General features: G+C 46.8%; 7 protein-coding genes across 7 annotated transcripts; 2 read left to right on the forward strand and 5 right to left on the reverse strand.

Annotated features, from left to right (window-relative positions):
- Nucleotides 1–1883: 1883 nt before the first annotated feature.
- PEX2_052220 (uncharacterized protein) lies at nt 1884–3378 on the reverse strand (the record flags this gene model as incomplete). The annotated part of the gene is made up of 7 exons (XM_016742496.1): nt 1884–2212; nt 2264–2367; nt 2482–2657; nt 2717–2752; nt 2873–2914; nt 2983–3244; nt 3305–3378. The coding sequence occupies 7 exons, from the start codon at nt 3376–3378 to the stop codon at nt 1884–1886; spliced, it is 1023 nt and encodes a 340-aa protein (XP_016592765.1).
- Nucleotides 3379–7351: 3973 nt separating this feature from the next.
- PEX2_052230 (SDR family oxidoreductase) lies at nt 7352–8405 on the reverse strand (the record flags this gene model as incomplete). Its single annotated transcript, XM_016742497.1, has 3 exons — nt 7352–7682; nt 7760–8209; nt 8275–8405. The coding sequence occupies 3 exons, from the start codon at nt 8403–8405 to the stop codon at nt 7352–7354; spliced, it is 912 nt and encodes a 303-aa protein (XP_016592766.1).
- A 3215-nt stretch (nt 8406–11620) lies between these two features.
- Nucleotides 11621–12475, reverse strand: PEX2_052240 (glycoside hydrolase family 16 protein; the record flags this gene model as incomplete). Its single annotated transcript, XM_016742498.1, has 3 exons — nt 11621–11670; nt 11729–11781; nt 11838–12475. 3 exons carry the CDS (start codon nt 12473–12475, stop codon nt 11621–11623), a joined length of 741 nt encoding a protein of 246 aa, XP_016592767.1.
- A 473-nt stretch (nt 12476–12948) lies between these two features.
- On the reverse strand, nt 12949–13517 carry PEX2_052250 (uncharacterized protein; the record flags this gene model as incomplete). The annotated part of the gene is made up of 3 exons (XM_016742499.1): nt 12949–13096; nt 13152–13254; nt 13319–13517. 3 exons carry the CDS (start codon nt 13515–13517, stop codon nt 12949–12951), a joined length of 450 nt encoding a protein of 149 aa, XP_016592768.1.
- Nucleotides 13518–14323: 806 nt separating this feature from the next.
- PEX2_052260 (uncharacterized protein) lies at nt 14324–16091 on the reverse strand (the record flags this gene model as incomplete). Its single annotated transcript, XM_016742500.1, has 5 exons — nt 14324–14598; nt 14661–14869; nt 14943–15413; nt 15461–15921; nt 15981–16091. The coding sequence occupies 5 exons, from the start codon at nt 16089–16091 to the stop codon at nt 14324–14326; spliced, it is 1527 nt and encodes a 508-aa protein (XP_016592769.1).
- A 1559-nt stretch (nt 16092–17650) lies between these two features.
- Nucleotides 17651–18411, forward strand: PEX2_052270 (uncharacterized protein; the record flags this gene model as incomplete). Its single annotated transcript, XM_016742501.1, has 2 exons — nt 17651–18019; nt 18196–18411. The coding sequence occupies 2 exons, from the start codon at nt 17651–17653 to the stop codon at nt 18409–18411; spliced, it is 585 nt and encodes a 194-aa protein (XP_016592770.1).
- Nucleotides 18412–20631: 2220 nt separating this feature from the next.
- Nucleotides 20632–23115, forward strand: PEX2_052280 (uncharacterized protein; the record flags this gene model as incomplete). The annotated part of the gene is made up of 7 exons (XM_016742502.1): nt 20632–21051; nt 21101–21273; nt 21785–21843; nt 21896–22396; nt 22594–22634; nt 22933–23037; nt 23095–23115. The coding sequence occupies 7 exons, from the start codon at nt 20632–20634 to the stop codon at nt 23113–23115; spliced, it is 1320 nt and encodes a 439-aa protein (XP_016592771.1).
- Nucleotides 23116–24932: the final 1817 nt, after the last annotated feature.

Genomic DNA, 24932 nt, shown 5'->3' on the forward strand with positions numbered 1-24932 from the left:
TATTAGTATATATCCGCCTATACCCTATTTGAATTGAAAACTCATACGATCCCTTCTGAATCACAATATATCTATATATAATACTAGTATATTCTCTTCTATATAATATTAACTACTAATTCTATACTATTTTAGGCTGATTTTACTTTAAATCTATATTTATATAGTACTTAAAGCTTTTAATCTATTTTTTAAATATAAGTTAATATAAATCTTAGTAGTAAGTAAGTATAACTACCTCCTAATACTAATATATAAGTAAAAAACAGTAATTTATTAAAATAAGTTAGTATTTTATCTATCTATTTTAGGTAATCCTTAGTAGAATTATACTAGCGTAGCACTAAAACTAGTACTATAACAGTGCTGCAGCACTTAGTACTACAGCACTATACAATAGTACCAAAATTAGCTTAGTCCCGTAGCACCTCGCAGTACCATATCGCAGCACCAAAATTGCCTTGGTGCTGCGGGACTTGTCAAGGACTAAGCTTAGCTTACTAATAGTTCCTATTATAAGGTCTATCCTAATTTAATACTTTTCCCTTACTAGGCTAAATAAAGGGTTAGATAGGCTAAGTTAAGATACTAAAAGAATCAAGTAAATATTAAAGTAAATAAGGCTAGTAAAATCTTTAGGCAGCGATAGAGGCTTAGGTAAATAGACTCGCGCTCTACTTACAATAGCTACTAGGATACTATAGTATAGTAATATAGGAACTAACGTAGAAAATTATCTAATTAAGTATACCGTATACGTAGGCAGAACACAGCCCTTTCTGCCTTATACTTATAAGGGAAACAGGCAGTAGTCTAAATCAAGATTATTACGCAGTATAAGCAAGTACAGATTTCTGCCACCAAGGGTAGTTATCCGTAAAGAGTTAATAACACACTACCGGCTACCTATATAAGAAGGTTATATATTATCGTACAAATTAATCATATAAATAAAAGTCAAAAGAAAGTCGTTACGGACGTTAGGTCCGACGCAGGGGAAACCACTTAGACCGCGGCTTGGCTCCGTTCTCTCGAGCTCGGGTCACGTTTCATTTCCCCGTTGGTAGCATAGCCGCTGTGCCAAAGAGCCTGTTTGACAGTGATGGAGCTGGGGAGATTCTTGAGATCAGGCCTGAGGCATTTCATTCTTGCGGCACGCCACCGACGCGCGTGTCGTCCTACCCGGGCCTTGCGGGGCTTAACTTTCCTCTGTTGAGAGCGTGTCTTTCTCTGATCGTTGCCGATCTCCTGCTCTCGAGCATAACTATTTGGTGGTCTGGTGGTGCGCCTTGGTCTCGACAATCGTGGCGGTGAATCTTCATATTCGTCGCGGTCGGGCGGTTCAGGGGTTCGCATCGCGGCCCGTCCCGCTATTATTCAAAATAGATATCGGAAATCGGTTCCGTCGCCACGTAGCACAAGTTCTCGTTGCTTTTCTGTATTGTACAGTCCTCAACTTGCGCGTCTGTACAGTAGTTCCCTTGCTATCTCCAATATTTATAACTATTCTTAGTACCCCTTTTGCTTACAGTATGGATCGAAATTCATAGCTTAGTACAGTAGAATTCGAAAACAGATTACCCCTTGGACACGCAGGCTTTTTCGCCAGCGACCCACTCAGATCGCGCTAAACCTAATTAGGTCAGAAAGTCCCCACCATCTTCTCCTGAGGTATTTCCGGTAGATCACCAATATTACACTAATGACAGGTTTCGGTATTCGGCGGATCTTATTTGCCAAAACCCCAACGCCAAGATCTGAGTTCGTATCAAGAACACAGTGACATAGCAAAATTTGAACTTGGGGTTGGATAGTGAGAACCGTAACATAGTTATACCTGACAAGAGGATGCAGCAATCTGGATGTGATAATCCGGATTGCGTTTAAACGAACAGGTTGATTGAGGCCTCTGCTTCCGCACTCCAATTCCATAGCATCTCTCCAAGATGCTCATCCTTTGCTAGATCAGACAATTTTGAGTCTGTGGCATCCCAAGTGTAGCCATAGTAGAACTTTCCAGCAAGCGGTCCAACGTCGAAATACCGCCCACTTAGTGACTTTGACTTAATCTCTGGGTCTGTAGCGACCAGCAGCGTTGTCAGAGCCCCGTCTTCTGGCGATATGCTCATCAATCGGACGAGCGAAGTGTTGACGAACTTGAACGCTGGCGGCAGTGCAGCTGAGTCAGACCCCGGAGCAGTGCCGACAGTGCCTGCAAGAGCCTAATTAGCACGTAATCAATATTTGGTTTTAAATCCCCTACCTGGATTGAGGCAATTGACAAGAATGTTGGAGTAACCTGTTGCCTGAAAGTGTGCGTGGAGACGCCGGGCAAATAGTATATTAGCTAGCTTTGAACGTGCGTACCTATAAGGATTTCAGTTTCGTTCATTTTTGCCTCTAGCTCTTCAGTTCCCGAGATATGTGTACTCTCAAGGGAATAACAGCCGAAATCGTCAAAATTTGGAAGGTTAAACCGACCTCTGCAAGCTAGCTTGTACATCCGCAAGGCTCTTTATTGTTTGTTGACCCTCCGTCCTTAGGCCTTCAAAATCGATTTTGTTCGGTAGAACCGGCTTATACATGGCATGAGCATGCGATGCAACAATGACAACCCTCGCCTCACCAAATGCTTCGGAAGTGTATTGAATCAGGTTCTAACAATCAATTAGTATAGATGTAAGACAAAGAATAAGTAATTATAACAAGGTTATACCAGAAGGTTGCGCGTGAACACGAAATGGCCGAAGTACTACCAAGACAGAAACACGTTGAGCTTTTGTACGGAAGCATACATATATATGTTCTCTTACATTTGTCTTCATGAAAGTCAGAAAACATCAACCAAGCGAAGGGAATATTTAGAACCTACACCAAACTGTACCTCAATTCCATCACTTGACAGTGTCTCTGGCTATGCCTGATTAGCATCGGTCCAGCCCTTCTCAGTGCTCAATCTAGTGCCCACAAGAGGTAACTCACTACAACAGCCAACGCAGCGTTCGCAATAAGGACATCAAGTCTTCCCTCAAGGTCAGTGAAGTGCTTTGCCGCAGAGATGCAACTAGTTGCATCTGACAAGTCAAGCTCCAGAAAGCACAAGCCTGCAACCATAAGTGGGTCGATTAACTCCAGGTGGTTAAAAAGTTGCTCAAATTTCTCCTTCGATCGAGAAGCAACATATACTTTGGCATTGTGCCTCAATAGCTGTTCCACCACTTGTTTCCCAATTCCAGTGGCACCACTGGGGAAAGAACCTTGTGTTAGCCTATATTAAATCTATTATAATATTAGTAATTCTCACCCGGTGACTATGATGACCTTGCCGGATAGTCTAGGGATGTCATCAACTGAGAATCTTTTTCGAAACGGATCCATAAATGTTGCCGCACGTCAGTGCAAAGGTTAGAAAATTCAGCGTTGCGTGTCCTAAAGTGATAACTGTTGGATTTAGATTGGTGAATTTGGAGGTTAAGTCAGTTCATTAGGAAATGTTTGTGATTTATAAAGTCGATTCTGAACGGAATTAGGGATCGTAACCCCTATCTCCGCGCTTCGTGTACATCGGATAACGCCAATGCCGTACAAAATGCACATCTTTTGATAAGACTCTACAGCCCACCAAAAGCCCAACCCGGCCCGCCAGAAAAGCTGGTAAATAGTTAGTTTGTCAAAAAACAGGGTCGCAATTTTACTAGTGCGCCCGGAATATTCAGCACCCCCATCTGCCTGATGATTTTAAGGCTCTCAACGACCTTACTAAGCTCAACCCCTATTTATTCTGCACTTTCTATAGTATATAAAAATCACACTCTCAAGTACTCAATTGGCTATGCCCGTACTAGTCCGTACTGTAACGACCACATTCCGACAAATTGATATGGACACCCCAACTTTTGTTAACGTATTTCACTACCGAGCCGCCTACCCCAGAACACATGGTAAAAGCGATAAATATAACATGATATTTCAATAACCAACGCGTTTTTTTAATTTCAGCACTCGCCGATAGCAATTGATAAGCATTTTTATATCATATATCAATTTTGAATAAATCGAGAACTTACATTGTTATGGTATCGAAAAATACATCGTTAATTAGTTGACTCAGTTGTCCCGGAAACTAGACCCAGATTCCTACTGTATGATTTCCAACAGGGTCTAGACTTTTTGGTTATTCTCCCCCAAAGAAAGAGAATCACCATCCTGGGTTTGAGAGTATGTCATAGTGTCTGTACCGACAGGTAGGAGAAGTACTAGTAGAGGCAAGATCAGTTGGATGTGAGCAACACAGAAAAGTACCGTTAGCGCGAGGCTAGGCAAAGAGGATTGTAGAGGGATCAATGGGAGGCACGTCTTATGGCCAACCACGGGTACACAATCGAATGTGACTGTCTGCCACAAAGTCTCCAACCCATTATAGCGGCATCTGTTGAAGCGCTTCAGCCCTCATGAAAGAGACGGTGACCGTGGCTAGTGGCCATAGTCAAAACGGGCAGAGTAGTCTGCCACCGCGTTGAGCGATTTACTTGCAAATTCAATGATATGTAAGAATCATATTCTTGCGCTATCACTGTCTTTTCAACAGTTGATGAAGTGGTTCACCATACTCAACGCAGGTTTTTGAAAGCAATGAATCCAGGTCGAAACTTGAGTCTGTAGGCCACAAAGTCTCCAAACACCATTTCAACATTGTTCAAATGTCTTCAACGCCAATAACGAGACAGTAATTCTCGCTACCATCTGCGCAACTGGTTCCTTGGTCGAGACGTAGCCGAAAAAATATAAAAGGAGCCGGATTCCCAGCCCAAAAAAATCAGGACTTCCGTCCTCCCACTCCGATGTGTCATGGTGCCCTCTCGTGCCTACGGGCTTGAGAGCTTCCATGACCACGGCTGTTGCTGCCACGAGCCCAGCGATGTAAGACTGTGCTCCCTCGCTGCCACGAGCCCCGCGAGTGTAAGAAGGTGCTCCGCAGGATAGGCTCTGCGTCAACAACTGTTTCTTGCAGGATAGGCTCTGCGTCAACAACTGTGTCTCGCAGGATAGGCTCTGCGTTATCAACTGTGTCTCGCAGGATAAGTCTGCGTCAACAACAATCCTCGCAGGGGGGGTGCTGCGAAACCAAGGACTTCAGAGCTTCCGTGACTACGGCTGTCACTGCCACGAGCCCAGCGACGTAAGACTTGCGCTCCCTCACAGCCAATGAGCCCTGTGATTGTAAAAATGTGCTCAGTCATGCAATAATTGGCTCGCCAAGGACTTACATACCTTGAGAAATTAGTGTGATCACAGGTTCCTTTAAGATATCTAAACCCCTTCATAGATTCCCCCTTTGGCTGTGTTGTGTCTACCGCCATGAGTGTTTGTTGGGGAAGAGAGCAATTTCTGCAAGTCTGTATAGCTGCCCATTTACTATCGATCCCGTTTGCTATTTTGTTCTGCCACACATTCGCACCTTGCATCGTCGCTTGCCTCTATACTGACCATGCGGTTTCATGGTAGTTGGGGTGAATTGTTAGCCACAGTTCGCGTAGGTGAGGACAAACAAGGCGGGTGATTATCTTGATGATGACGAACTGTGCCGAGCACAGCTGTCACCAACGAAGCTTTGATCAAAGCTGTTAAATTGTGAGTCCCCTCGTGTAATAATCTAGGGTACCGTACTAGGGGTGATATCAATTTCCCTCAAACAGGAGCATATAGTCAAATTCACCTTTCGCTAGGTAATCAAAAAAACCAAGTATTCGCTCGGAGCGACGTGCAGGCTCGGTTTCGCGCAAAGCATTCCGTGCAGCTTCCTACGTCTCAGAATCAGCACCCAGTCCAGAGTTTGTCATACTGTAGTATTCTGTTTTGATGGGAGTTACGTCGCGGGTTGATTTCGACCAGCAACTTTCCAACACATTTTTAATGTCGAGATACATTGCAAGAGTCAAGTTCCTTAACGCACCGGTTTCTCACAAATTTTCCAAATAGAGCATAGATCTGAACCCAGCTTCCTTCATCATCTCCACCACGTGATGAAAGACTCCTTGGAGCTGCTGTTGCCAGCTTTCAAATGCAACCTTAGATAATCCGACGGGAGTTTGGTCATCCCCCGCAAGAAGCATTTGCAAAACCAGCCCATCCGCGAAAACATTCAAGCTCAGTGGGAGTAGGAATCGGAAATCACACACCAAAGGCGGTCATAAAAGATCGACAGCAAACTGCTAGCTACCTACGCTCGGAAGCTTTGTTCGTCTCTGCTGAGAAACCGGCCTTATCTGACACAGCTATGCACGGGCCACAATTGGTTGTTTAAATAGACCAAGGCCAGCTGGGATTCGCGACGACCGCCACTGCGCCAACGGCGCGCAAGTAACAATCGCTCACGTCTTGGTGGACTGTCCAAAACCGAAGGAGTAGTAGTCTCGTACTGGGACTTCTGGATTTGATACTCTACGACTAGCAAGGATAGACATTCATTACTAATTCAAGCATGCCTTGGAAGACGTGAGATTGAATAGATTGAATATTTGGCTGATGACCCTTATGTTTATGTGTTTCTTGAGTGAAATTACGGTACACGGTATGCACGGTATAGTACTGAAGGCTGATATTTAATTGAACAGCCCCAGTATATTATACGGCAAGCAAAAATATCCCAAATTTGAAGTCAGTGGAACGGATGTTATAGCTACGAGACGTTTCTTCATATGTGTAATTGGTCAATATATACCACCATAGGAGATACCAGGAACCGATTCAATTATATCTACCTACGATGACTATACTACGGAATCTTTAGTGGGAGAAATGGACTGTACGTTGACGATATTTATTACACTAGTGGCTGAAGCAGGCATATAAAGTAATTGTGTACATTCCATCCAGCTCTGCGGTAAGGGCACTGAAATAGTGGGCTCTGGTTCGGGCATTCGGCAAGAGCAATACCCGGCGAATATACCATATCCGAAATGCTTTCAGCACAGCCCTAGATGGCAGGACAGGTGGCAGCTGACCTCGTGGCCTGAACGATGAGTATCTGATAAGATATTCTGCTAATGTTGCAAGCTTACGTTTCGTCAACAGCAACAATTTGAGTAAATAAAGAGCGTAACCTCCTTGCTGGCCCAATCTACACACCGAATGACCGAAGCGAAACAAAAACACCCATAGCGCAGACGAGTGCACAGACAACTAATGTGGGAAAAGCTTTCTATCTTTAGGATAATGTTCGATCTCAGATTTCCTACGTTTCTGTCCTCATTCACGAAATAATTGTACGAGCGGGGGGTTGTAGCATGAGTAAATTTAAGGGCAAGAATGGCAGGCAACTCAGCCTTGATAAAGCTAACAGAGTGCTTGATCACAAGATTTTTAATTTGCCTCCGTTCGCACAGACAACGCTTCCTGTCACCCAATTAGCCCTCTCACTGACAAGTAATCCTGCAACATTCGCAATGTCCTCCGGCAGTGCCACTCCATCCGTGAGATTCGAGCCATACTGAAGAGCATCAGTCGCTCTCTGTCGAAATACAGTTGGAGCCTCTCGGAGAAGGCCATCTGTGGCAGTTGCACCAACAAGGAGCGCGTTCACAGTAGTACCTGTCGTGGTAGGGCTGGCACCCAAGATGTCAGCCCAAGACCGCGTGAGTGCTTCCATCGTTGCTTTGGTAGCTCCAACGAGATACATTTCTCTGCATGAACCAGTTAATATATGGCCGGCGCTCTACTCCGCCAAGTTGGCTCGGTCATAGAAGGTGGATCAACTTACGGGAATGGGATTCTGCGACCTGACTCACTTGAGATGCTCACAATTCTCGAGTTTGGTTGAATCATGTTGTGCGCATAAAGTGTATCCATCAGCATGACCAAAGCGTGCGTATTCCCCATTAATACATTTTGCACATATGCATCATCCAGAGTCCCCATCGCCCGCATTGGATCATAAGCGGCATTGTTAATCACAATGTTCACCTTGCCTTCGAAATGGCGGATAAGTGCCTCCTTTATCAGTCGGGGACTATCAAGAGAGAGCACATTGGCGGCAACTCCCACTATTTTAGGCGCGTCGACCTCGAAATCGCAGTACAGGTCAAGAACCGCGCGAGTAAGTTCGTCAAGTCGATAGGCTGACTCAGGTGACGAAAATGTGCCGAGAATTGATGCTCCTCGACTTGCAAGGTGCAACGCTATCGCTCGCCCGATACCTCGTGTTGCTCCACTATCTCCATATTAGAGCCAAAAACGAAAATGGTTTATTTCATTGATCTTCAGCGCTCGTTTTACCGCGCGAGGCCTGCTGGTTTCAAAAAACGCAAGTAAAGGGGGCTGTACGTCACGATTGCTGTTTTCCCCCGTAAATCCTGACCAAGGGGACGCAGTATGTTCGACACGTCGCCGGATTCTTTGGGTGTCATTTCTGTCTGCTGCGGGCAATGGTAAGGTAAAGTTCAATGGAATCAAAACTGAGCAGGCGTTGGAAGGCCGTCCGCATCTATGGGCCGCGTGAATGCCCCCTTTATATACACCAGAGCAAGCTCTGAGCGGTAGCAGTAGTGGCTGCCACTCAAATACTGGCTTAGAATCGAAAGTGCTCGGCACATCGGAGGCCGAGCCGCGGTGGAGTGCGACGGTTTTTCTTTTTTTCTGGCCTAAGTTGTTCGCTCAGTAACCGTGCAATATCGGGGTTCGGGTAGGTTCAAGCGGATTTTGGTACTGCTTACTCGCACCGAAGCTGAAATTCGCTACGTATTCAAGTTTGTGGGGTGTCCTATACGGCTACATTATCTGTCGACCATTTGGTTGCAAATCAACGCGAAGCGACAATTTTGTTTATCAGCCATTCGGTCGCTCAATCTGTGGACTGTTTCCCGCCCGTGGTGCCCAACTATAGATGACAGGGCCGGGAAAATATTACTAGTGTCGAAAACCACCTTATCTCGGATACACTACTAAAAGAGTGACATCCGCAAGGAATATAGAGCGGAAATTCGGATCTTGCTTGTTTCGTCTACACACCGCAAGGGGTTTGGGAACGATGCAGTAGATACATGGGCTACCAAATTTGTGGGCTTGCTGAGACAGACTAAGAAGGGGACTCGGTCGGTCGGGGCTCGGCACTCCGAGACCCCGGCATGCGGCATTACCCAGTTAGCTACGGAAGGTTGAAACAAAGTGTGAGGTCAGACTTGGTTCGTATGCCGGATTTGGATTATGGTTGTGGACTGGGGCCGGAGTTAAGAAACGCTAAGACCATTCCTCCGCCATTCGCCACCTGAGAGCTGGCAATGGGCCAATGGCGACCACCGTGTAAGCGTCCTGCGCACAAATTTACCTCAGAGCCATTCCCTCGTCTTCGTCCACAGGCAAAGTGTACATACCCAGGCAATCACAATATTGTTGTTTTGCTTAAATTCTATCTCCAACCTACAGCGGACGTCGCAGTTGACAGCAACCGTTACCAACGTGGATGACTGGGCCGGGGTAACCGATCCGGTCAAAAGGCGCAGAGTCCAAAATCGCCTCAATCAGAGAGCGTATCGTAAGGCACCCATTATAGATACTGGAGCCCTTGATGATAAACGGCATTCACTCTGTGCAGGGTCACGTCGACAACAAGGTGGCAAGAAGTCCGAAGCGCCAGATAATAATGACCGCGACCTTCCATTATTGAGCTTTCCCTGCCCACAGTCGGGTCCGATTACATGTAGACTATCGCAGGCGGAGCATCTCCGCTGCACATTCGCCCCTTCCAATGTGCACGAGCTGATGGCCGACTTTGAAAGGAGAGCCATGAACTGTTATCTTGGTGGTTCGCCACAGACAGATCTCCTTATCAATCTGAGCAGAATTAACGTGCTCCGGGCAGCCTACCAGAATGCTGCTATTTTAGGTATGGCCGCAGAATGGATGTGCCAAGATGACACTGTTTCCATTTTCTGTATCGACGGCCCTCGTGTCAGGCAGGGGCAGCACAGCACCCCAGCTAGTTTACGCCCAACAACCTTGCAGAGAGAAATTTCACATCATCCATGGCTCGACATCTTCCCATTCCCGCGCATGCGGGATAACCTCACCAAGGCGGGTGATTATCTTGATAATGACGAACTGTGTCATGACCTAACGGCGTTCTGGGACACGCGTAGAAGCAATGCCACGCTTCTCGTTTGGGGAGCACCCTGGGATGCGCAAAACTGGGAGGTTACTGAAAACTTTGCTAAGAAGTGGGGGCCCTTTCTTCAGGGCTGTCCTGAGCTTCTCAGATCAACAAACTTTTGGAGATCCGTAGAGGAGAAAGGCCCCTGATTTGGAAACGCATTTTTGGCCTGATGTGTGAAGGCTGACCTGAGTTGGATCGAGAAATTGTAACTGCCGTAATAATGTAAATACGCTGCAACTGTCACGGCCTGACCAGCTATGTTAGACCTATTCTACCTGCTATTATTCCCATTATACGTACTCTTGATAGGGTAACCGGTCTATGCAGTAGCGTTCTGGGCATCCTATATGTATTGCTAATATTCCTACAGTATAACTAGCCAGCGAACTATATCCTCGACAACAGCTCATGCCAATCCCCAAAGCCTCCAATTGAGGGGATAAGCCCACTAAAAGGTCCCAGCAAAGCTGATTCCACGTCTCGAGCAAGTCACTTCATGCCTGGGACTCTCATTCAAGGTTCGTTCTGGATAACATTCGCTATGACATTGCAAGATATATGAGAGTAAGATAGTAAGATAGTAAGATAAAGGGCTATTGTAAGAAAGCTAGTGACCCATCCCGAAAATCGAGCAAAGTGGGAGATAAAGTGTATATAGAAGAATTGGCTATGCTGTCCGCATCGCTGTTTAATTTGACGCGGCACAGGGTCTTATAACCTACCGATCAAATAACGACGAAACCATGTTTTCCTATTCCCATGTTTTCGACAACGGGAAGTGCCGCTTTTCCGAAAACAGAACTAACGCGGAATACTCCGACCCTGCACCCCTGCCTATGCGTCTTGGCCTGACATGGTGTGCTCTACTCTACCAATACAATCGGCCATTGCAAAGAACTTATCGGGGCAACTGTCCGTAAGGAGTAAGTTCTGGACGGATAGCACAGATTCGGTAAACCCCATGTCAGCCTCGGAGCTCGGCGATGTTCCACGAAAAACATCGCAACAGTGAAACCCATGCTTGTAAAATCATGCTTTTCCGAAATCAACCCAGACCCACGTCCGTCGACTCTGATCAACCATCAATTGCCCTCCAAACCTCCCATGTACTTCCATGTCTCCCTAGACTAGCGAGAGTCCCACGACTATTTTAGTATTTGAAGTTAGGTTATAGTTGCTGTGTATAGTTCGCTTCTAGTTGGGTTAAGTGCTGCTTTCATATTCAACTAGACATATACCTGATCCCGAGGATGAGGTACAGTGTGATGTAACGAGTGACAGGGATAAGAAAGGCAAATAAAATGGCAGCAAGTGGTTGATCAAGGGTGGAGCACAGAAATAAGATGAAGATAAATGCTTCAAAATCGGGACATCGAGTGTGAGAAACGCAGAGTAAGTCGCCAAAAGACTGCCACCGTGGAGAACATCCTCGTAACCTAACCACAAATGGGGTTTCCAAGATATTGACCAGACTCATGCATTCTGGCTGATGACCTCGACATTCCGAACCTGGAAAGTCGTCGCTGTAACCCACAATGTCAGTGCATATACAAACATCATAAATCGAACAGGAATACAAACTTCTTGAAGGCCCAGGAGAACCAGAAGAACCCTCTGTTTGGTAATTGATAATTCTGCACGGTCAGTCAGCCAGATATAATTCAGTCAAATCGCTACCGTGATAACATACAGTCGCAGTCCCTGGCCAACATATTCCCTCGCATACTGGGTCATTACTAGCTCTCCATCAAGGTACAACTTGACGCTAACATCCGACCCATTCTCATCACGGAGCTCGGCCTTGACGGAGTGCCAGTCCGTCGGATCTGGGTAGTCGAGATCCAGCGTGGTGACCTCGCTTGACGTATTGAACGTGTTGAACGAGACCTTACCAGAGCCCTTCCACTCGGCAATGTCAATCTCCGGAGGCCACCCGCTCGCCGCGTTCAGCCAGAATGCTGGCCACGTCCCCTTGGATATAGGCGCGATGAACTCGGCGTTAAGGTCTAATCCGCCACCTTCCTCAACTGCGAAGGTCGACTTGGCGTGGATCGCCCCCGAGAGGTAATGGATGGGTGAGGGCTCACCTGATACAGGCTCGGCCGTCAGAGTGAGAATGCCATCACTCACAGAGACATGGTCGGCATCCATGCGTGAACCACCATTGTGCGTGTCGCCCCAGGGATAAAGATAATTCCAGTACGTGTCAAGAGAGTTGAAAGAGTCAGATGGAATCTCTGTGGTCGCTCGCCGCTCCAAGGACGGGTTCGGCGATAAGCAGTAAACACTTGTAGAGAGTAAAACAAAGGAGAGTCCACGGACATGCATGGTCTTTTGTTTGTGATATTTTCCTTTGGTGCACAAGCTCAGGTCAAAACTTCTATCCCTCGTTATTCATCATAATACAACATCGGTTTAAATAGATACCTGCTTCGAGGCTAACTGCAGATCATTACTACTTCTCCCACGGCAATTTCGGACAGTCAAACAGGACGGCACTAAAATTTCTCATCCATGTTACGAGAAATCATTCGAATTAATTAATTGCACCGGATATTTTGGGGCTTGGCTTGCAGCTCGGCAGTACTGCCCTATGAGCTCCAATCAGGCCGCAGAAATCCCCTTTCCGATGATGCTGACAATCCCCAGACATGTATTTTTAGCTTGATTACAAGGCAAGATTTTCTCATGCAAGCTCAGTTTTTGATCTGGAGTGTCTCAAACCTGACTAGTATAGACTAATATATTCTTAATGCCGATCTTGGCTCCGCGGTCGACTGTGGGATCAATTTGAACCTCAGCTAGACCTGCCGTGCTGGCACCCGGATCCCCAGCGCAATCCGTCCAAGATGATCAACAGCCGGTGGGCCCAGGGCCATAGTCGCACCCTTCCGCCTGAATTCATTCCCGATGGCCTTTGCCTGGTGATAAGCGAGGCTTTTATTCCAGCTAGTATAACTGTTAGCAAAAGAGTCCGGATATCGTTCGCCAGCAGTTATAATACCTCGCACCAACGTGGATACCGGATGGATAGCCGTTAACAAGATCCACGCCTTTGATCCCATTGGGACCATCTTGAACGCACATTCCCGGGAATCCCAGGCGATCTATAGCGGGTATATTCCCACCACAGCCATCCGTGCCGTCCTTAGACCCTCCGGTGAGATTTACCTTTTCTTCCAGAGACATCTGGGATACCAGATATTGGGCTTTGGAAAGTGCGTGCCCTCAATCCCCGGGGTCCGTCATATTGGGCGTAGGGTAGGTACACTGGGGGACTCTGGCCGTAGAAGTAAGTGTCATCCTGGACCACGGCGGCATGTGCGACAGCCACATTATGGAACAGGAGGGGGGCTTTGAATTGCACCATGTTGCTGCCAGTGTGCGGTCGAGGTTTGAAATGCAATCAACTGGGTTTGTGTTCTTCGACATCCATTTGGATAGCAGGCACTCCTTATAGTTCTGCTTCCACCTGGCACATCCACTGTGGCTTCAAAGCTCAAAGTATGTCCCGCACATCTGTAATTGACATTGAAACTAGCTGAAGCATGGTTATTTGGTTCATTTTGTTCGAGTCACCTCCAGCCAGTACCGATGAGTCAACGACTATGGTGCGGATACATGGCGCATAGCGGGTGTTATTCTGATACCCTACAATCTCCCAAATACACGGTATGTGCTATCAAGTGAGAAGCACCACGTTAGGCAAAGGTCCACGAGGCAAAAATCCTCAAGTTCCTCTCTAAGGTGTGTTGTATCATTGGATGATAGCCGACCCTCATGCAACCTGCTTACTCCTTGGCATAGGGTGAGAAGGTACTATCTCAGTGGCTTTAAGGTTGTGGCAATGGTCAGTCTCTGACACCATGCCCAAGCCGGACACAGTGGTCGTTCCACCCGAGAAATCCCCGTGTATAATTCGTCAATTGTGGCCACGCTAATGCAGGTTGCTTAACACTCATCCATGGATCCTCTGGCTCGCCTTTAAAGTATGGAAGCGGCCCCACTATGGATTTATATTCTTATGGTTATAAAGAGTGGGATTTTATATTCGACGTCTTGGTAATAGTAAAAGTATACTGGGAGATTTACAACAACAGCAAAACTAACCGTTATATGCTTTTCCATTGACCCCGGCTGCCCGCTTCGCTTTTCCCATAGAGTAACCCTCCTAAACTAGCGCAACTTAAAATACCCCCTGCACAGTCCGGTTGAGCTGAACACGCCGTTAGGGTCAATGCTCGCCTGGATGTTCCTGAGCCGCTGCAGACTTTCCTCCCCATACCCCGCAAATGGATCTTGCTCCTTACTTGCGTAGTTGATATAGCGCCAAGGGTGATATTTGCCGGCATCCCTGGTGGCAGCCTCAGATCTCTCAACCCATCTGTTCACAAAAGTAGTCATGGCGTCGTCGTCGGCGACATCATTCCATAATGTGGTCAGGAGAACGACTACAGGTTGTTAGAATCCGGAGACTTGTTTCCGGAAGGCTGTCCTGGTCATCTGGGCATACCTGTGAGTGGGCTATCGGCATCTGTACCACCAGCACTCCCGCCTCGCTGCTTCCCAGCGCGGATGGCGCCTTCATATAATGGCTGGATAACAAGGTTTGGGAAGAATGATGGGGCTTTTTTGACGGACTGGATTTCTTCGGCCATGATATCCTGAATTTCCCGGTCCAGCTCTGCGGACGGACTATATGTCACGGTCGCAAACAGGTTTCTGCACCTCTGTAGTTAGCTCGCAACTTCCTTGCAGCGTGGGTCCGGGTCCGGACCGGGAAGTGAGCTCTTACCGACCACCAGGAGGCGTTGCCGAAGCCACCTCCTTACTAAACTCGGTCAGCCAGTCGATTCGGAGAGTGCTCGATTCAGACGGGATTTGGTTGAGCTCCCGGAAGGCGGGCGGATCGAGTATCGGTTGGGCATATGTCTGGGTAACTGAAAGATCGTAATCGTCGGCCTCCTGGTTATAGCCGAAGCTGTAGTAGAAGGACATCGCGGTGTCGTTTTTCCAGCGGGTCGTCAGCTCGTAGGCCTGGTCTGTGGTAGCGGCCCTCTGATCTGCTTTGTAAGTCTTTTGCCCTGAGTACAGCTGCCCCTGTTCGACGGCTCTCATGGTAAAGTATGTCACTATGCCGAAATTGTTCATCCCCCCGCGAAGGGCAAAGTAGAGATCGGGGTGGGTACGTTCTTCACGATTGCCACTGTGGTATTGGGGAGGACAATCTTTGATTGAGGTACCCGTTAATACTTTGGATGTCCAACTGCATGTATCTCAATGTTGGAAATGGAGTCTGTCCATACCTCATACTGAAAGACGTTATCCTTTGCCAGTCCGTATTGGGGCGAGAGATGTGAGAACCCGCCTCCTAGAACAAATCCACCAATACCGACATCGCTGGCTCTGCCTCCAACTGTAGTCAGGTTATGTCTCCCGAGATCCGAGAACATGCTGTACAGAACATGGCCGGCACCTAGTCTGACGGACTTTCGATCCGTGGAAACCTCCGTGGACCTCATTCTGTGCAAGTCAATCGTGACCCCTCCAACAGAGACAGAGTCATCTGGATACCGCGCATGTCCGCCGCTCTTGACTGAAAAACTGCAAGATGTATCTAGGACTACGCTCAGAATATCTGCAACATCGTCGGTAGATGTAGGTTGAACCCGGCAAGCGGACCGAACCTCTTGTTGTTTGGCATCCCAGACTTCAAGGTCGCCATTTCCGGGGAAATGCGTACGGTAGTCAGTATTGCGAACGAGGCGGGAGCACTGGCAATGGATTAGGAAGTCAGACAGGGCTGGTGTCACGGTAAAAAAATTAAGCATACCGCCTGTATACAGGAGGACGAATTTGTGGCGTCTTGCCTGGGTTCAACTGTTCCCAGCGCCGAGGCAGACAGAATCACAAGGAGTGTAGCGATAAAGGCTGGCTTCATCATCGATATTTGTCCCTGAAGCAGTAATGTCGATTTACAAGGCTTGATATTTCGATGAGGTACTGCTATTTATCTGCGCCGGCGACAGCCTCCCTGGCAGCGTGTTTCATTGGTTTACTCACTAGGTTAAATTATCTTGTTTGCTGATCCACATTTGTTGATGTATGCTTCTGCAGTATGCTTACTGTAGAACCTGGGGGGTCTGCCTGAAGTCTGCTACACCGGACCATGAATCCAGGAGATTCTGAATGCGCTGAGCAACAACCGCTAGCTTCGGAAATCAAACTCAAATGCAATTGTGAATAAACTCCGTCTCGGCAGTAAGCAAGCCCCGAACCTCGGGGCTCTGTACCATTGCCCCTGCGTTCCATAATGCAGATATCTGCAGACTGCTTACTGGAAAGCTCCCATTCGGTCTAAGCCTACTGTTAACGTCAGCTTACATGCCTACGCTACTTGTCATGGTTCCACTCTCTCTTCTGTTCCGTATTGCCCAGTTTTCATTGCTCTTGCTTCGCTCTAGCTATTCGCCTGTTTCCTTCATTTGCGTTTCCCATGCCTGGCCTGTCACATATACCACTGCTTTCTCCTACCCTCTGTCTTCGTTATTTGTATAGTCTCAAAAGGGCTCTCCTTTCATGTCACTTACTGCCGACCCTATCGTATATTAAACATGGAGATTCTTCAACCGCCTGCCTCGTCTACAGCTGCTACGTGCCCTACCTGCCTAATAGATTCTCGTGTTGCTTTAATAACTATCCGTGCCACTCTTATGGAATCCCCCACTACGCATATCATGCTGTGTTCCAGCTCCTCGCGACGACCTACGCAGTCGCCTCTATATAAGACATGCCCCGCCTGTCGCCAGAAGGCCCACCGACAAAGACTCCGTCGTCGTTTGCTTGCTACTGGTGACGTACCGGCGTCCCTTTCTACTGTACAATATCTCCCACAGTCCACAACTTTGCCCCCACCTATACAACGTGCGCTCTGCTCAAATTGCGCCCGGACCTGGCAGTCTTCTCGGTATAAAACGTGTGATCGCTGTCGCCAATGGAAACAGAATTATCGCCGGCTCGCCTCCGCGCCGGAAAGGCTCTCTTCTACTGAGGTTGCTGATAGCTATCAAGACAGCATTCCTGCTCCCAATATATTTCGCCTCGGTGGAATACCACACCCTTCGCCCTTCCTGCGGCCAGACTCCAACAGGCAAAGAATCCTTCAAACACGGCCATCCCCAAGTTCTCCGCGAAAAATCTGGTCAATGTTACTCTCTGCCAGAATTACCCATCGGCGCTGGAGGATGTCCTCAATCAGTCACCGTGCCCTGCGAGGTCATTTCATAGTCATCCCCCCACAAGACCCAGGTCCGCCGCTTCAAATCCTGCCAAGTGTGGAATTGAGGTTGGATAACCTCATCAAAGCTTTCTGGTTAGGGTATCACCCCCCGTCAGACACGGACTTAAGACCGTATCTTGTTATTCGGACAAAGGGTTCTAGCGGCTTTGCAATATCTCGTTCGATATAATCATCTATATCGTGGATTAACCGTTAATCAACCGATGATAGATGATTGGAGCGACGAATTCATCCCGCGAGAGCTACGGGATAATATTATCCAACTTGACGGGCCAGACCACCATGAACGTGAAGGGTACACGGTCAACCTGGCACAGGGTAATTACGAGAATGATCTCCAAGCAGCACAAGACGCAGCAGCACAGGATCAAAGCTTCGACCCTAATAACAGCAGACATTTCCTGACTGGGTCTGTTTCCACTGGCATCAACGGAGAACGCCAGAACCCTGACGTGCGGATGCTGGACACCTTACTCGACGTGCTCACCAACGGACCGCGCCCATCTGAACAATGCGATATAGAAAATCCTGACTCCATATACAGACTTTCCCTTCCCCGTCAGCAGATTCCTGTAATTTCTTATAAAACTCGTGCTCACGTTGCATTGATGAATCATTGGTCGGATCCTCGTTATTATACCGCCGCCTTCCCCACCCTGTTTCCAACGGGGTTTGGAGGCCATCTAGACGGGCGTACTATCCCTGTGTCGCTGAGTTCATTTGCTGAGTGGGCTTTAAATCACCATAGCAGAAGGTGAACGGACTCTGCGTAGTATTTTTCGCCTACCTCGAAGCGACCATCGTGCAAGGCATCGATGACACTATTCCGCATGACCCGCATGACCCGCAAGTAAATCTCCCCAGCGCGCCACCTTCAACCAAGGAGATGGAAACGGACGTTGAGTTCTTCCTCAGATTATCGTGCGACAGACTCTGTGGCACAAACGACCCAGGTACATTCTAAACATCATCTTTCATCCTGCTTCAAATACCGCCAACGTGGCACGGGTAAAGATGCTTGTCGCTTCGGCATGCCCCGGGATCTGATCCCCGCCTCCAGGGTGGACGAGTTTGGCTTGATTCACCTCGCACGCAATCATCCCTGGACTAACCCGTGGTACCCCGCCATTGCTAGCTGCATCCGATCTAACCACGATATCTCTTGGACCCCGACAGTATCCAAGTCTTTGTCTTTGATCTATTATATCACCAATTATGCCACAAAAGACGACGTATCCCCATGGCAGATTGTGGCAAAAGCAGCCCTGTTGAAACAACGCATTGAAAGGCCCAGGCTACCGAATCTCATACAGCAAACGATCTACGGCTTCGAGAAAAGGGCTTGGATAAATTTGCCCTTCGCTGCTTCAATACCCTCTCACATGATCGGGAAATCAGCGGCGTCCAGGTGGCAAGTATTTTGCTCAACCTACCAACGTACTATACCATCAATTACAACTTCAAGCGCATCAATCTGTGGTGGCTAAGGCGATATGTGCGTCAAATCATTGAACCTACCAGCGTTGGCCCCGGTAGCTCGTCTTGCTTGTATTGACCATTTACTCCTTCCATAAAATCTTCACGTGAATTTCCCAATACTTCTGGCCAAGCGAAGTCTTTTGGTGACGAACTTGAGATGACCAAGTATGGTGACTCGGGATTGCGGGATCGATTGTTTCAGTGCTTGGTGGTTCTCGATGTTGAGAAGGGGAGGGAGCTGGTTGGTAGTGACTACTTACCCGGTTGCCATATTTAGATATGAGATCGCCGATGAGGCATTTTTGCCATTGGATACTTGGGACAGGGCGAAGAACCTGCAGTCACTAGAGAACCAAGCCATGGAACGGAGCAGCGGAGGCAATGAGCTGCTGGGCAGATCACGACCAGGCAGCCACAGAGCACGGACGAGGCACCAGGACAAAGAATTGGCGAGGTGGTAAATCATCGAATCTAGGACGAGATAATGATCGAGGGGAATAGACAGAGAATAATCCGTTTGAAGAACGAGTAGACTATGAAGGCTGAGTGAATACTCTGTGAACGGATAATCTGTACCGTATTGCTTTCCAAAAGCCGTGCAACCTCCTCACAACGCCACCTGTGCCAAGAGGCCGAATAATTCCGATCCCAAGAGTGAGTTGTAAAGGCAACAAGGGCTCAGCCGTAGTTTGCGACCGAAAAGTAACAGGGGGCGAATGGGGCAGTCGGCGAGTCCGATTGGGCGGGCGAAATTGCAGGGGCGCAGCGATGAGTGCAAGATAGAGAGGTAGAAGAATGGAAAGGTGGGAGAATGAGGACGAGCAGCGAAGACGAGTCTTTTATGTCGGGGGTATTGAATGGAGGGTACGAGACGGCGTATTGGGGCTCTAACCCCAAAAAGGCAAAGCTAATCGGATACAGTAATTCACAGGTCCGCCGTTTACGAGGGTGAATCTGCGGGTGATCCTCGCAACCCTCGCATCTTAGCCAATTAAAAGACAAAAGACCCACTGCTAAGTGGTGTGTATCATGATCTATCAACTTCGAATCTTCAGCTCCCTGGATCCCCCTATCCCCCTAACTATTCCCTGGTCGTTCCCTAGCCGTTTTGAATTCTATTAACTAGATTCTTGTCTGTAAGTCCTTCTATTTCTCATTATGCCCCCTTCTGAGTGTTGGAAACAGTTTGACCAGGTAGCAGATATAAAGACTGGGAAGCCTATGGTTATGTGTAAGGTGTGCGCCGCGACTCTGCAACATCCAGCCTGGAACGTCGTCTATGAATAAGCATCTTAAGGGCCCGACCTGTCGCAAGAGTAGTAAAAGGCCAAGTATTAATCAGATGATAGAGGACGCTGTGAGTTAGAGCTCTCTCTCTATTCTATACAAGATACTTATACTACTAGGCAAAACATGCTCCGAAAGCTATGGTCTTTACCCAGGATGAATGGGAGCACAAAATTCTAAGACTCCTCGCTATGTCACGACTTCCTTTTCAATTCATTGAACATCCAGAGTTCCATGACCTTATTTCTTTCGCGCGCCTTGCACCACAGCGGCCTTGTATTCCTACTGCAAAACCATTCGCGCCCGGCTACGAGGATTTGTAGCGGAACAGCAACGGAGTATCCTACGACAACTACCAGTAGACTCAAAGCTCTGACTGGCATTAGATTTTTGGACGTCTCCCTTTCAACAAGCGTTCATGGCGGTAACTGGCTACTTCCTCGACTATAACTGGGAGTATCGGGAGGTTCTTCTTGGCTTTGAGCCTCTTTCCGGTACCCATTCGGGTCTGAATCTTACTGAGGTACTGATTAGGCTCCTCCAACAACACGATATTACAGACCGAGTTCTCGCAATTACCACCGATAACGCGTCGAATAACAATACCTTGGTGAACTTCATAAATAAGGCTATCCAGTCACTTGAGCTAAGTAATAGCTCTACTATTATACGGGTTCCATGTATAGCACATGTTATCCAGCTTAGCCTAAAGGATCTCCTTGGTCAATTGAAAGCAAATCCAAAAAACGAGATGGCTGAGATGGAGTTGTCTGAATCTCGCATCCAGTCTCTTCGTGTGACGCAGCAAGAAAGGAAGATTATTGACACGTTGAACAAGGTATACACCTTACTTTTACTTTTCTATTATTTTCTAATTTATCAATTAGATACGCAGCCTGGCGGTTTATATCTATAGCGGTCCCCAGCGTCGAGAGGCCTTCTATAACCTTCAAACAGAGGAGCCAAAACTTGTTCCTATCCAGGATGTCAAGACTCGCTGGAATTCGACGTTTCTTATGCTCCGGCGCGCAAAGCGGCTACAGTCTACGTTTGATGAGTTCTGTGAGCATTACGGCCAGAGCAATTTGCCCTCGGAGCAGAGGAATGGCGCCAGATTGAGTATCTGCTTTGGATTACACAACCATTCTTCAAATTCACATCCCTTCTCTCGCAGACGAAAGATGTGACTATTCATCTCGTCTTCAGCATCTACAATAAGCTCTTTGACCATCTAGAAAAGTTAATCCGGCAGCTTCATCGAAAGAAAGTCCCTTGGAAGCAGTTAATGTTAGCTGCCCTCCATGCGGCTAAGGGAAGCTCTCTCAATACTACATTATGACTGATCAGATTCCGGGCGACCTTTATGCAATTGGCACAATCGTTTCGCCGCAGCAGAAGCTTGAAATTTTCTCCACTAAGGACTGGGATAATGACTGGCGTATACGGTATCGCAACTGTCTTGAAAATTGCCTCGAGCCCTATGAACAACGGCTTTTAAGCGCCCAGTGATCGGCTAAGGTTCAGCCATCAGCCTCAGCTATCTCTGAGCTCAAAATGATATGTGAACCAGAAGTGCCTCAACTGTCAATAACTGGCCAATACGATGAGCTTTCGCAATATCTTAATAGCGGTATGTGACACAACAGCTGATTCGTTATATTCATAACCAACAAATTTAATAGGAACGGTTCGGTCTGGTCCTCGCATCTTCTGGAAGGAGCACCAGCATAAATTCCCAGCGCTTGCAAGCCTTGCCCGCGACGTTCTCTCAATCCCCGCCACTGGTGCAGGTGTAGAGCGGCTTTTTAACTCTGCACGGGATATCTGCCATTATCGCCGAGGCTCCCTTAACCCTACGACTATCCAAGACCTGATGATATTCATGTGCACATCCCGGCTCGATTTTGAGGATGAACACAGGGCAATGAGCAATGAGTATCTCTCATGTGAAGAGATACAGGCGGCTAGTGAGGAAAGGGATACCCAGGCGAGCGGATTTGATCCAATTAGTGACGACGAGGAAGGGGGAGAGGGGGGTTCCACTCAGATACGGTGCACAGATCAAGCTCCTAGTGAACGAAGCCAAGGTAAGCGGCGACTGAGTGTTAGATCTACACCAGAAGAGGTCAATGGAGATGACGATGAAGATGCAAGAGTCCTTCCACTACCTGACATACAGCAGTGTACGTCAGGTAGGGTCCGGAAACGATCAAGACTTCTTGATGGATACGAAACACCATGAGTAGTTCTGTAGCAAAACCTGATATGAAAATACAGCTCTTTTATCTGATCTATATAAAATCCATTGAATATTCTCTGCAGTCTGAAGATGTAAGCGAAATACTCAAAAATACAGGATAAATTTACACAAAATATGCAGGCCACGAGTTCCTACTGTTTGTCACGTTTGACTACCCGCGGGTAAGGGCGAGGTCTAGTCACAAGTAGGTTCGTCGCGCGCCTTTGCCGTCTTATGAGCTTGGCCGGTGCATCCAGCGCGGCTTCTCGAAGCGACAGCCGGAGAGTGCGACGAACCTAGATACAACATGGCATGAATGGTGACCGCATTGCAGAAGAAAATTGGCAGTGATCTAGTTGGTAAGCTGGTATGATGACGACCCTAATTGACCATCTGTCTCAAACGTACACTCGGGGAATTCTTCATCGTTAAAGTACAATACCTCATCCAACTGGATCAACGCTTGCTAACTCACCACAGAAAGACACCCTAGATTTCCATGACTCGAATGCGAAGCGAGCAAATGTCTTGTCTGCCCGACCTCCCCTACAACAATACATTCCACATGACTACACAAACAAAGAAGTGAGTGTTGTGCTGGAATGCTTGTTTTGATGAAATGGTATCCTGGCCCGTTAACAGTTTTTGAATTCGGAATTATAACTGCAATTTACATTACTGGAGAGCAGAGCTGCTCTTACCAGAACGACCAGATCCTCGCTTGGGCGGTGCTTCAATCAATCAATCAATCAATCAAAGTTCAATTAACCCGTTGCAGTCTAACTAGTTGCGTATGACTATGCAGGCGCTTCTTCCAACTGAAGCAAGAACTCGAGTCCTAACGCCGAATCCAAGAGTACAGATGGTGATCAAAGAGAGCGTGGAATCAGCCCATTCCTATAACCTATAAATCCCGTAAATCCAAACCCATACCCAATCCTATACCTAAGAAATTATTTAATGATTGCCGTGGAGTGCACCTTCCACCTTCCAACTCCCACATCCCACTTCTCGCTCTTACTTCTCGCTCTCCCTTCTCAATCTCTGTATCTCCCTGCCTTAGTTTCAATTAGTAGTAGTGTTCTTAGTGGCTAGTTCATCGGTATAGTTATTATCCCTAGCTAAGTTTCTTATTCTATAGCTTTACTTTCGTTATTAGCTAATACCTATCGTCTTCTATACCTAGATCTATTACCGTAAGGCCTACCGGTTTATCGTCGTTATTATCCTTAATCCTAATATATTAGAACTGCTAGAGGAGACCTATTTAGTATATGAATTTGACTATATAGCGGGTAGCCTACAGGTTCGAAATAATCTTATTATAATCTATCTTAATACTGAGATCGTATAACTAGTCCTATAATTTCGTACGCGGGAAGATATACTACGGGTACTATATCAAGATATATTTCGGTATCTGCGAGCCCTCGTTGTATAGATACCGGTCAGACTCTGCCGCCTTAATCTTAAATAAGAAGTAACATAGTCTGATCTATATTATATATATCTAAATTAGGATTATATACTATAGCTTTATTAGTCCTTTATATAACCGGAGTATCTTTTTATTCGGCGCTTATACTAAGTATTTTATCGGTACAGAAGTTATCTTATATTCCTACTACCGCTCCTATTACTCTCTAATTCGCTAGCATACCGCTCTTTTAGTAGCTATAGCGAGGCAGATAATCAGTTTACCTATCCTAGTCATAACTCCTATCCCTATACTAAGAAGCGCTATACCTCGCGCTTCGCAGTCAGTATATTTATTACTATTTATACTAATATATATAGGGATCTACCTAATAGTAATATTAATTAGTTAGTTTTATAACTAGATAACGTATTTCACTACCGAGCGGCGCACACCACCGAGTGGCGCACCCCATCTAACCCATTAGATTTAAATGCATTTATCTCAACCATAACGCCATTAAATTAAATCAACTAACTAACTAGTCTATCTAGATATATTTCTCTTCTATGCCCTGGCAATCTATATATACCATACCCCTAGGGGGGCCGCGTATGTGGCTGAATAGTTAATTCTCTAGGTATACTAGGGCCGGGGGGGGGGGCTTTAGTTGCTTCCTATTACTATATAATTAATACAGATACTTCGTAAACTAAGAGGCCTTCTTTACTAGGTATCTACCTTCGGGATCGAGTACGCTTTTACTTCTACTTCTTATTAGCGGTATATAATTCCTTATTTTCTTTAGCGAGTAAGATAGCGCCTTATATTATAAGACAGAAGCCTTTTATAAGCTAGTTTAATATATAATCTAATAGGCTAGGTAGGCTTTAAGATCTTATATAAAGTAAAGCTTTAATTAATAAAGCCTATCGATATAGGTCTTTCTCTATAATAGAGGTTTTTAGGGTAAAATTCTAGCTTAATTTACTATCCCGGCTAGTAAGGGGGGTTAGGATTTAAAGCCGGATATTAAGCTTTAAAATCACTTAGTTAGGTCTAA

This window comes from Penicillium expansum, assembly GCF_000769745.1.
Source record: "Penicillium expansum strain MD-8 chromosome Unknown contig169, whole genome shotgun sequence".
NCBI lineage: Eukaryota > Fungi > Ascomycota > Eurotiomycetes > Eurotiales > Aspergillaceae > Penicillium > Penicillium expansum.